The 13,084-nt window shown below is 37.3% G+C and overlaps 1 protein-coding gene across 6 annotated transcripts in view; it reads left to right on the top strand.

The window, feature by feature from the left end:
• Positions 1 to 13,084, top strand: part of LOC110830582 (proton-coupled amino acid transporter-like protein pathetic) — a 47,340-nt gene that overhangs the window by 7,980 nt on the left and 26,276 nt on the right. The window contains exons 1-2 of one of the 6 annotated variants that reach the window (XM_022065684.2): positions 6,482 to 6,973; positions 8,407 to 8,482. The exons of 3 other annotated variants lie outside the window; for them this stretch is intronic. In XM_022065684.2, coding sequence (XP_021921376.2) covers positions 8,426 to 8,482 — 57 coding nt within the window. In that variant the 5' untranslated portion in view covers positions 6,482 to 6,973; positions 8,407 to 8,425. Of the gene's footprint in view, positions 1 to 6,481; positions 6,974 to 8,406; positions 8,483 to 9,179; positions 9,620 to 13,084 lie in introns of those variants that run through there. 2 more of the 6 variants (XM_022065685.2, XM_022065686.2) reach the window with 2 other exon arrangements.

Here is a 13,084-nt window from a genome sequence, read left to right as displayed (position 1 = left end):
TGATAAAAATGTAGTTGAATTATAAATAAAATAGCTCAACCTTTTCGTAACGTTCTAAATTGGATATGTTTGTGTGTAACGAATTATCTGAACCGAGTAATTTTTTAAAAACACATTCTTGTGAGTGAGATTTGTGGTCCTTACGGCGGCGAGTTCGAAGATGACCGTCTTCAGGGTTTAATGGATTATTCTTCGGCTACCAGCAGTGTCAGGTGGTTTAATGGAGAAAACACCAGCGTTTCTGTAACCATCTTCGTCCTCGTCCTCGGGGTACTGTAATTGTACAACTACGAGGTGCGATCGGAAAGTTTCAAGACTGTGTCAATAGAGGGCGAACCGGATGTAGTACGAGCTTCTGCCGCTAGGGGGTGCGGCCTACATTCATAGTGAATCAGTGTGCCAGCCGGCATCATCGAATTAGCATTTGTTTCTTAGTTACGGGCGTTTTGGTAGTGCATTACACCGACCCTCCTGCGATTTCGGAATGGCGTGTGCATCAAATTTTGCCAAAACGGTTACGGAAACCTATGAAATGCTAAAGCAAGCATTTGGGGAATCCGCAATGGGTCGTGCACAAACTTTTGTGTGGCATTCACGTTTTTAAAATGGCCGAACCTCTGTCGATGATGACGAGCGTTCTGGACGACCATCTTCGAGCACAACACCCTAAAATGTTACGAAGATTCGGCAGGCCATTCACGAAGATCGACGTCGTACCATCAACGACTTGTGCGACATTGTTGGGATAGGCTATGGGACCTGTCAGCTGATTCTAAAGGAAGAACTCCACATGCGACGCATCCTGTCTGAGGACCAGAAGCAGAATCGACTTCTCGTTTGTCAGGAGCTCAAAGATCTTGCAAGAACCGACCCCAACTTCCTTTCTAAGATCCGTGTGACTTCTTCCTCTTCCCAAAGATGAAAATTCAGCTAAAGGGAAGGAGATTTGAGACGATAGAAGAGAATCAGGCAGAATCGCAGATGATGCTTGACAGGCTGACAAAGAAAGATTTCCAGGGATGCTTCCAGGCTTGGCAGCGGCGCTGGGATCGTTGTGTTCACTCCCAGGGGAACTACTTCGAGGGTGATGGGTGAATTTAATACCTGAGATAAGTGTACGGGTTTTTATAGGCGCAGTCTTGAAACTTTCCGATCGTAATTTAATTAGAGATACAAATGATGTCATTTTTCTACATAATCACCCTCGTTTTCAATACACTTCTCACACCGTTGCACCAACTTCTTTATTCCATCAGAAAAAATGTTTTTGGTTGTGCCTTCAGCCAGGAATGCACCGCTTCTTTGGCCTCGTCATCATTCCCAAATCTTCGTCCTCTCTAAGCGTCCTTCAGGGGTCCAAACACATGATAATCAGAGGGAGCAAGGTCAGGGCTGTGTGGGGGATACCGTAAGATCTGGAATCTCAATCTCCGAATGGTGTCAAGAGTTGCAGCAGCCGTGTGAGGGCGTTCGTTATCATGAAGGAGAAGAACGCCTTTAGACAAAAGTCCTCTGCGACAGCTCCGTATTGCTGGCTTCAGCTCCTCCTCCATAAGTGCGCTGTATCGGGCACTATTCACTGTTTCACCCTTTTTCTGATAGTGCTCCCAAACTGGTCCATTCATATCCCAGAAAAGAGTGAACAGGACCTTTCCAGCGGAGGGTTCAGACTTGAACATTTTCTTGACTGGAGGAGATGTGTGCCGCCATTCTAAAGACTGCTTCTTGCTTGCGGGCTCATAGTGATGTACCCAGGTTTCGTCACCTGTGACGATACGTGCGAGGAAGTCTTCTCCTTCGTAGTTATACGGCGCCAAAAAGGCTGTGGAAGTCTGAAAACGATTCATCAGTCAGCATCCTAGGCACTCACCGTGCACACAACTTGTGATACTTGAGAACCTCCGTGACAATAGTATGTGCGGATCCGATACTGACATCCAATTCCCTGACCAGAACTTCTAAAGAAATGCGCCTGTTTTCACGAATAATGGCATCGGCGCGACCCACCTCATCAGTGACGGCCGTGCTGGGACGACCGGAGCGTTGGTCATCACGGATTGACGTTCGCCCATTTTTAAACGCATCTACCCACTCCTCTCTCGCCAATACAGGCATCTCCATACTGTTGCAGCATTCATCTACGAATTTCACACCCTCCGACTACAAAAATCTGATGATTGCTCGCTGCTCCTCTACGGTACAAACAGCTAAGGGCGCCGCCATTTTGTATATGCATCCCTTCCAATTAAACACGCCACCTACTGAGCAGTGTCAAAACCTTCTCTAAGAATGTATCTTCCCTGCGCGGGAGTTTGAAATGCCTGGGGTATTCGTTTCGTGAAATATTGTCAATCTGCTGTTACATTTTGAAACGCCCTCGTAGAATCTCCGAAGACTCGCACAAATATTTTTAAAACTTGTAGTTTTACAATTTCGTTCAAACTGGAGATATTAGAGAGATTTTTATCGAAGAAACGTTCCTAGACAATAAATAATTTTCCCTTTGTAACTTCTCTAAAGAAACCGATACAGACATCTGTTTTCTTTAAACACAAAGCAAATTAATGATTAGCTCTTTTAAAGTTATCCGCAGTACAGATAACGCTGAGTGTGGGGACCACAAACGTATTTAAACCGTAAAACGGGGTCGGTCTGATGATGCATCTCTTCCGAGAAAATGCGTTTTTGCTGTAGCATAACACAAGTGGCCTTTTATCAGCTCACCCGCCGTTTATGTCATGTAAATGAACCGATCTCAACAACACACAACCGACAAGCAGTACAGACGGGGTTCTTGACCAGATCAATCACTCAAATAAGTTCAACGGTACCAAAGGGGCTTTGTAGAGAATGACCAAGATAAAGGCTTTGCCGCTCCTTAAGAAATTTCCGCTGCAAATTATTCTGCTATTACTAGGGGAATTTAGGCAAATATTGGCGCTGTAGTTAACATGATCACCTTCAGCGTTCACTCGCAATTTTTAAAGACACACCAGTCGACCACATTTTATTCAGATTAATTCCAAGTAATGTTAAATTCTGTTTTGAGATCATTTAAGTCTGTCGGACGTGTCTGGAACACTTTACTTTTTCAAGTAGCCCCATAAAAAGAACTCAAGTCGACAGATCAGGCGAACGGGTTGGCCAAAGAAAATGTCGCCATAGCGGGGAAATTATTCGATGTTTAAACACACATCTTACAGTGTTTATCGACTCCCGAGCGGTAAATTACTGAAGAACATCACCAGCCATTTTAGTGCACTTAATGGAAAGTGTTATGAATCGAGTTTATTAGTGCATCAATCTTGATGGACGACGTCTGATGGGTGTTTTTTAAAAATAACTCTGTTAAAATGTTATTCGACAATGGCAAAGACTTGTCTTTCAATTCACATTACTTTGGATAAATTCGAATAAACTTTGGTCGATTAGTGTATCTTTAAAAATTATGAACGAACGCTGCCCCGCCCTGTTCATATCTATGACCCAGTGAGATTTTATGGAATGGTGCTAATGCTTTACGAGGCTTGGATGAAAAGTGTCACGGCTGAAGTGGAATGTGAGCTGCTGTTTTCCTGCTTCATTTAGTTTGGAAATGTGGGTTAAAACATGTCTATTAAATGCTTGCTTTATTTTTGCTTCATTCACATATTTAGCTTACAGTACGAAGAACTTGCGCCATTAGTAATGTAAGATACCAAGAAAGTCACCCCGTTTGAAGGTAATATTAGCACAGTTTACATTTGTATATTACCTCTGATGACTGTAATAAGAATTTTTAACCGCTGTCATCATGATTAATGATATATAATACATTATAACTGGTTTAAAGGGGAAAAATATCTAGAATGCAGAATTTTTAAAACGTGAATGCACACAAAAGTTTGTGCACGACCCATTGCGGACTCCCCAAATGCTTGCTTTAGCATTTCATAGGTTTCCGTAGCCGTTTTGGCGAGTCTTTGGTAAAATTTGATTTGTTCATGAAAATCCGCTATTCCGAAATCGCAGGAGGGTCGGTGTAATGCACTACCAAAACGCCCGTAACTAAGAAACAAATGCTAATTCGATGATGTCGGCTGGCACACTGATTCACTATGAATGTAGACCGCACCCCCTAGCGGCAGAAGCTCGTACTACATCCGGTTCGTCCTCTATTGACACAGTCTTGAAACTTTCCGATCGCACCTCGTATATATCTAAAAATATTTAATTTGCTGTTACTTTTTGAAACACCCTCGTATGTATTAAAAAATAATTGATATACTTAAATGTTACTTGTTATGGTTTCTTTTAATTTGGATTCTTCTGTAATTACACATTTATTCCTTTCGCTGTCGTCATCATACCATAGTTTTCCTTTCTACCACCAGGTGCTAGTTGCGTGTTGCGGATAACAATCGAGTCGGATAAGAAAGCTTTTTATGCATTTATTGCACGAATTACATAATATAAACTCATACTGGAGAGTGGTATCCGTCTATTTATATGTTTAATCTAATAGTTGAATTTCGATTAAATTTGTTATTTGATGTGCTATGCTAAAATTTGTTGAGGGAATTTAATTTTGGTTCATCATCTTCTTCCTTCATGGATCAGGACATTGCCTATTCTGGTCTCTCGTATTCCCTCGATCGTTTGGTCGGTATTCAGGGTTTGTTTTGAAATTCTTCACTCCGACATTCGTTCTGTGTGTGATTTACATTTTTCGCTGTTTTATTTTCTGTATTACTGGCTCTGTTCCCACTTAGTTTATAATGTATTCATTTCGGAAACGTTCTTGTGTACATCCTTTGACTGACCTACCACGTTTCAATCTTTAATTTGCCTTTTATTCCACATCGTTGGTCCATAATCTCTTGCGTGTGTAATTTTCTATTTATTCCGTCCGGATCGTTTATTCTGGGAGACTTACGAGTAAATTTATATTTACGTGAAAAGGTTACCAGCCCCTCGCATTTTGGCCAAATGTAACCCCTGCTGTATGTGAAATTAAGTCGAAATTCATATTTCGCTTAAAAACTGTTCGTTGTACAAATCAACTGATACGTGACATGTCGTATAGATTCATTGCGAGCTTATTTAAAAAATTCTGATGTTGCAGCAGACATTTTTGTCCTCCAAATTCGTAGGTCTGCGATTAAGTTCACAAAAATTTAAACTATCATTGTTTCCACGACAAAAATTGTAAATAACATTTAAATGTTTCAGAATAGCAAAACATCCAAGATATTAATTTCTTATCATCAGTCAAACATCCATCGAGTTCTTGACGTTCTGTCTTATCCTGGCTAACGCTTTTAAATATTACAAATGAAGTAACGTAATAAGATTGATAGTTCTTTTCCATCAATTTTATGCCTGACGTAATGAGTAAAATATATTGTTATTAAATTTATGGGGATGACGAGGGTTTTATAGTGTGCTTAACGATTACTGTGTCGAATTATGTATGCAAATAACACGAAATTGGTAAACATAATCATATAGGCCTATTTATAATATTTTGGTAAATTATTTTCGTAAGTTTGTTTTAAGGAAACCTCGGTGGGGGGGCGGGGCGGCAAAAGGTACTCTTCAGTAGTCGCTAATATCAGCTATTTAAAAGAGGGTAGCTTGACGAGTCTTAATAATCAAAAAACATAAAGAAGTGATTAATTGATAACTGAGAATTAAGGGAAGACTCCAGTAATGCAATAAATTATTCCGTCGTCCCCATAACCCTATGTCGTGTAAACAGTTGTTCTAACTGCTGAGACAGCAGTGGGTTATCTTATGACTGGTACCCTGTCTTTCAAATATTGTGTTTTAAACGTCTATTGCTGGCATTTTGTAACATGTTTCTTGACAAACAACTGTGTATGGTCTTAAAACCGAATACTTCAATATTATCCACACTGATAATTCTCGGTTTATATTTATTTATTTGTGGTTTACGTAACATAGCTTTCAGTAACTTGAGATATATAACATTCAAACATCCACAGTTAACGATGTACGAGGACACGTGGAATAATTTTATTTATCAGAATTCCCCAGTCGGCCTCTAACGAAAATAAAATACTCGTAATTCGCTTACCTAATGTCAGTTCTGTAAATTTTAGGCCTGGTAATGTTCGACACAAATTATTTAATATAAATCTAAAGGGTACTAACTATGGCGCGTTACATTCTGTATCTGTTGCTGTTTGACTGTTCTTGATCCATAATTTAATATTCTAAAAACTAAGCCGCAACGTTTCGGGAGCTGGATCTCCTCCTGTCTTCAGGTTCTGTTGTGTTGGGTCCTATGGGGGGGGGGGGGTGGTAATCACAGTCTTAGCGCCAGCTCGCGAAACGCAGTGGGTTTTTTTCCCTGAACGATGGATCAAGTCCTGAGAAACAGCAATACAAATAATGTAATTACTAAAAAACGAAAGAAGCCTCTATTTATAGATTATGTCTGATATTTTTATGCAATGCATAATATGACAACTGAAATTTGTATACCACTGATTACCGATTGAGAAACACAGCTTGAAAGTAATACAGTAGAACAAGGACTGCTTTAAGTAGAAAAAATCGGGAATATGCGTTATTTAGGGATACGTTCGCCATCCTTGATCTCCCATTTAGTCATTGGCGCATCACGTGGATTTATAAAAAAGGAGCGTTGTGTCATAATTCGATCGCTGTAGGCTGTAGTCAATCTGCATAGATCTGACCTCTGGTTCTCCACCATGACCCCAGTCTGATACATGTTGGTCAACGAACACACGTTCATATTGCTGGCCAACTGCAGAATATATACTGATGGTGGTGGGGGAAATCCCCTCTCTCTATATCTTTGACTATTTTGGCTACATATATTAATAGGGTAATACGCAGTGTGATTTGTTCAGTAATCTAATGACTTAGTCTAAGAATACATATTCTGTTGTATAGTGTGTGATTGATTATAGGCCTATACTAAACTTGTTACATTTGGACTAAGGTATGTTCAGCATTAAACATATTATAAATGTTTTAGTTTTTTAATTTTACTGTTTTTATCAAGAAAAAGTGGTTCTGAGTTTCCAAATGATACTCGTGATTTTGTGTAACATACACCGTATATCTTAACTATTTTAGTTGAGATAGTTGTGAAATCGCCTTGATATTCAATAAAATCTTCTCGTGCAATCAGCCGCGTTAACTGGTTACTGTAGTAACAGGCGACTTCCGAGGATCCAGTCACATTAGAACCCTGAAGATGGGGACAGTTTGTTCCCGAAACGTCGGTTTACTACGGTAACCAGTTAACGCGGCTGATTGCCCGAGAAGATTTTATTGAGTGTACTCGCCGCGAAAGCTTCAAATCCTATATCGCCTTGATATTCTTGTTGTGTTGTGTACACTGGTGTACAGATGAAGCATAATTTATCAGATTATTTGGTACGACGTAAATATACGCCCGAGAAACGATACCTAATTTACAAAATGAATTTGTAATTTATGTCTGATGGTGGATGAAATACACTCTAAATTTTCTTGAAAAACAGAATTAATTCGATAGTGATAATAAGTACAGAAGAACTATGTTTATTTTGTACTGATTTTTCGATATTGATAGATAAATGGCCAGCGTAGCAGTCATGTGTCTAGTAACAGAAAATCGAACGTGATTAATGGATTTTTTATCGTAACCATCACCAGATTGCATGCTTCAAGGTCGCAGCAAATTCGTATATCGTTTCAGCACGAACAGCTGACCCCAGGCGAGTTAAAACAGCTTAGAACTAGCAGCGTGGCAAAGATAACGCTGAAATGTGACTTATAGCCGCGGTTAGTAGGTAATGATGTTTAAGGAGACGGTCGTGTCCTATTTTAAAGTATCTCAGTAGGAATATCCAGTAACCCTGTTGAGATTCGAAGCGGGTGTCTTTGGGATACAAGTCCGCGATGTTACTGCTACATCAGTGCACTCGCTCGCATGCATGTGATTTTAATTTTTTTTTTTTTCAAAATAAGCGACTCGTTTGAAATGATTCAGGTGATATAAGTAATGGAAATTCATATTGACAGACAATAAATTACCGTATTATATTGTTTATTCATTACTGTTTATATAAAATGTGTGCTACAGTAATTTTTGTCTAAAAATATTTTCTTTGTTGCGGTTGTATAAAATTAGAATTTTGGAACTCAGATACTAGAAACTTTTTAAACAAAGTTCGTAGTTATAAATGAGTATTTACGTATAATTTCTACACTTTGAAATCGTTCAACGTTTTGAATTTATCAGTTCTTCTTTTAAAACCATAATTTGTGAATGCAGATTGATAGGAATTTGTTTCATATGTTGTCATACCTGTTTATATCTTTCGTTGGATTTCTCCGAAGTGCAGCTCGTTTTAAATAATCCTTTTGTTTCGTCTTTATATGTAGTGTGTTGTCGCCAGGAACAATGGCTTCAGGCAGAGGGTATGGAAGTCTCAATAAGCATGTCGCATTAGCACATGGAGTAAGTTACAATTTTATTTATTTTCGTTTCTGTGTGCTACTTCACGTGTTTATGTCTCTTTTCTTCACTTTCACTGAGTTTCGTCTGAATCACAATATTGTGTTTTGTGTGTGTGCGAACGTCTTATTTTAGTGAACTCAACAAATACCTTCAACCCATCCCAGACTTTCGCAGAGAAACTGAATGTTTGTAATTTTTTCCCATCATTCTAATGAATTTGGCATACTGCATTAATAATGGTATACTTCAGGGGTTCCCATGGTTAAAAGTGTATAATCAGTTACGTTGTTTTTCTACATGTGAATGTGTGTGATGACTACTTTGGTTACATACTAACATTTTCCATTCGGATTTTTCTTTAAACTTAAAGAAACTTATAGATGTCAGTAAGACTTGTATTTCCATAGTAACATGTTATCTATAGTTCATAGCTCTTATTTATGTACTTGTCTAATTATTTATTTAGTATTTTACTATTGAGATATGGCGGGATGAAACAAAAAAATAAATCCAGACGAGAAGGGCCAGTGCTTCTGAACGAGATAAGTGGTTCGTAATACAGAAATTATTAAACACACGCTAGATTATTGATGAGCACGTAACAGCCATAGATCAATGAACAATCTTTTCTTTCAGTGCATTGTCTGTACGTAATTTAATCTGAATTGTATTTGTTTAATGCTTATATTTATTAGTGATTGCCTTTCGTTAGCTCTTTGTTTTTTGCAAAAACACTAATAAAGTGTTTGAGTTATTTTATCATCATCATCATGCATCTTAGTGACCGTTCTTTTCTTCAGGAGATGAATTCAGACGATGTATGCCTTGAATGTGAGAGTTATTAACCTGATTTCCTCTTTGTAGTAGCATTATGGCGCATTGGATTATATGTAGACGTTTTGATATTGTGTATACGTACAACAATATTTAGGTACTTTGAATCAGTGTCGTAAATCGAATGATTCATACGTAGATAAGATAGGTAGGCTTTATGAGGTGCTCAAGATACAATGACCGTTCAGTGATAAATGGATATTGTATCCAGTTTGTAGGAGGTCTCTAATAGTAGATGGGAAAGAAATGGATCATTATTACCAGCCTCCAGTTTCTGCCGCTGTTTTCTACGATGAATCTCAGGTACTGAAGATTAATTTACGATTTGTAGTTTGAATTTAGCCTACAGTATATCAGCTGAAATGTTAAAAACTCATGTATTACTGCGAAATGTATGTAAAAGATGCGGGGGAGGGGGGGATTTCAGTAATCTACTGCACATGCGCAGTCTTGAATTCTCATATTCAGAGCCCGAGTTGAATCAAGGTTAGAGAATTATTAAATTGAATTAAAATTGCAATAATTATGAGAAAAGTTTGTATCTGTCAAACTACGAGTATCAGTGTTTTCAATTTTGATGCCAGAAACGAATTGAAAGTAGATTTGAGAAGTGCATGACTTTAATTAAATTTTGGTTTTCGGGAAATCGATCATAATCGCGTTTTAAAATAAATAAATTTAGTTTAAATAACAGTGATAAACAAAACTTATGTCTGTGTCAATATTATTCGAATATTCAGAAAAACAAACGAAAACTAGTTTTAAAACTTTTGAATTGTAAATTGCGGCTTTTAGAAAACCGGTTTGAATCAAGTTCAAGGACTTCATAAATCCACTTAACGCTTCAATAAGTTTGTGTGAAAGTTGTATCCGTCAGTAAAATACATATGTCAGTAATCAATTATGACATTCAGAAAGCTGACTTGAAATATTTAATGAACTTAATTACAATTGTTTGTGCAGGTTTTATGACATTTTCATGTCTTGCTATTCTGACGTTCAGGAAAACTGGTTCGAAATCAAAATTAGGCATTTAATGCATTTAATTAACAGATATTAACAAAATTTGTATTGCGTACGGTTTTAAATTTATAATTATTATATAAATATTTAGTTGTAGTTAAACTATTAGTAAATAATAGTTATCAGAGGTATATTTACAAAATTAGAGGCCCTGTTTGGTTTTGTTATAACTCTGAGCACGCATGTAATTAAGTAAAAGTGTATGTCTATGTTTTCGTTGTTACTGTTCACTGACATGGACGTTTATAAATTGCCGTTAATGAATTCTGTGTAGTAGCGGGAGGCAGTTGGCAATTTATATTTAATTCTTTTTATTTTGTGCTTTAATCACAGTTTTATGAGCATGCAGCTATGTGGATTAGCTTACAATTATAAAATGCAAATAAAATTGTTTGTACGTAAGTTTACAAACTTTCCTTTTTCATTCAAAATATTCCGGAGGTAAAGAAATTGTTTTAATCTATTTTTCCATTTGGAATAAATAGTTTTGTATAGATATATCAGCCATTGATAATAAATTATTACTTTATATATATTTATTGCGTCAATGAAACTGATAAAGCATTCACGATGAACTATATAGGCATTATGTCACTACATGATGCCACATTTAAGGAACGCAAATTGTAACATTTAATACGCACTTAAACATCTTTCGTTTATTAGAAATGGAAATTTTCCACAGGAAGCAGCTAGGTCAAGTTCGCACTGATAAAGCGACTGCAAATGGCAGTTTTTATTGACACTTATGGTACGGTATGTAACTATGTCGAACGATAAGCAAAACGAGGCAAGAACCAATTTATTTAACATTTTTAGTCTTCATTTAACTTCGTCGCCATCAGTCTTGATCTGGTTTGAATATGCAATAGAATCCCGATTATCCGACGTGCCATGTCGGAAACCATTACTAATTTATATTATAAAACCTTTAATTTTATTTATTTATTTACGTATTTGCATATGTTAAACACTGTTTTTGTTTGTGAGATTTTTCTTCATTTGATGCCGTATTGTATTTTGTTCGTAATTTAATAATATCGTAAACTGAGTTGATATTTACCATCTTATTTTTTTATTAGTCTTCCGTATTGCTTGACATTTCCGATTACCGGAAGATGCTTGGGTCCCGGTTTGATCGGATAATTGAGACCCTACTGTTTTGACCATTGAAATGCCTTTCGATTTCAATTGCTTGTTCAACCGTGGATGTTGATCAGTGAACAAGTCTTTTAATAGGGATAGTCGTTGGTTCGGAGCGGAGCTAAGTCCGGCTCAAGGAGAATTAGAGGTATCTTTCCAAGTTCCACAATCACAAATCCAATTGAAGAATAATTTATTAAAAGATGTTGATATAGTGCCTAGTAGCACTTACAAGAATGTTCTGTCTAAAGCGATCCAACATGAGTATTTATAATGCTCGTCTTAAGGTGGCGACTGACTTGTAACATTTACTCGTAATGTAACATTCGCGGCGAGCATGTTACATTACACCACAACTGGTGAGGCGCATCGAATGCTCGTTTTGAACGCTCGGCTCGACTGTGCTCGTGTGTGCTCGATTCATTTCATTCAATATGTCGGACATGGAGGTTGTGTTATCTTTGTTCCATTTAATACGCTACTGTTATTTAAAGAACTCGTGAATGCTCGTTACGACGCCGCTCGACTGACTGACTTGTAATGTAACACTCAAAGGGATTCGCGAAAAAACCGACAACACGATGGAGCGCCCGCGAGCGCGAGCGGCTCCGTTCGCTGTCTTCACTTGTGTAATGCTCGATTTGTAACACGTTACATTACAGGCAAATGTTAGTCAAAGGACTGGGGTTATAACAGTCTGCACGTGGTGGTGAAACATGAGAGTTGAATAAAGACATTTAATTCGTATTACTTGGTAACAGCTCCAATCGTTCCAAACACGTGTGAATTTGTAGGTCAAACAGCCTTTGTTCTCCTTGATTAGTCATAACCTAAGAATCGAGCCATACAATGTTACATACAATAAAATTTACACTTATAATTTTACTGCCTTGCGTCTCTTATTACACCATATTATTTTTGGACACGCCATATTTAGGTATTACTAGCAGTGTTTCACGACCGAATTTACTGTGAGTTTTCATGCATTTTATAAAATATATCCCTACGGAAAAATGTCTGTCTTACAACAAACTTGTAGTCAAGGAAATTGTTGCATTACTTTTAAGTGTGAGATATTTTTTATTTTTCTTTAATTCTTTATAACCGGAGATTTATAAAAAAAATACTCCTTTGGATTGTAAATTATGGTAACTTGAAGTTTCCATAATGAATATTTAATTTAAAATGTCAAAAAGACGACAAATATTTCGTTTCGCTGAATATATAGTAACATACACATTAGAAATAGAAAGATCGGTTTATAAACGTGTTATATTATTTTTCGTAATTGAATTTACTAAAGAGTGTCCATACTATGCCTGGAAGTATGATTTCATGCTGGATTAGCCTGTTACAGCAAAACACGTCTACGAGAGACAACTAAACGGACACACGTTAACAGACGTAAAATTTCCTTTTTAATGTGGGAACAGAAGTTGTGGGAAGTACATTCTTGTCATTGATTGAAAACAAACCTGATCATCGACAAAATATGTGCAGAGTATTTTAGTGGATCACGTTAAAAGGAAAGAATGAGAAACAAATAAAATGCCCAAGAACAGCAGAATAGTTTCTTGTACACACACGGGGTGTAATACCTGT

This window comes from Zootermopsis nevadensis, unplaced genomic scaffold (assembly GCF_977971745.1).
Source record: "Zootermopsis nevadensis isolate Lab colony 2312 unplaced genomic scaffold, Znev_1.0 Znev_ptg000020l, whole genome shotgun sequence".
Taxonomy (NCBI): Eukaryota; Metazoa; Arthropoda; class Insecta; order Blattodea; family Termopsidae; genus Zootermopsis; species Zootermopsis nevadensis.
This window is presented reverse-complemented; position numbering and strand designations above follow the sequence as displayed.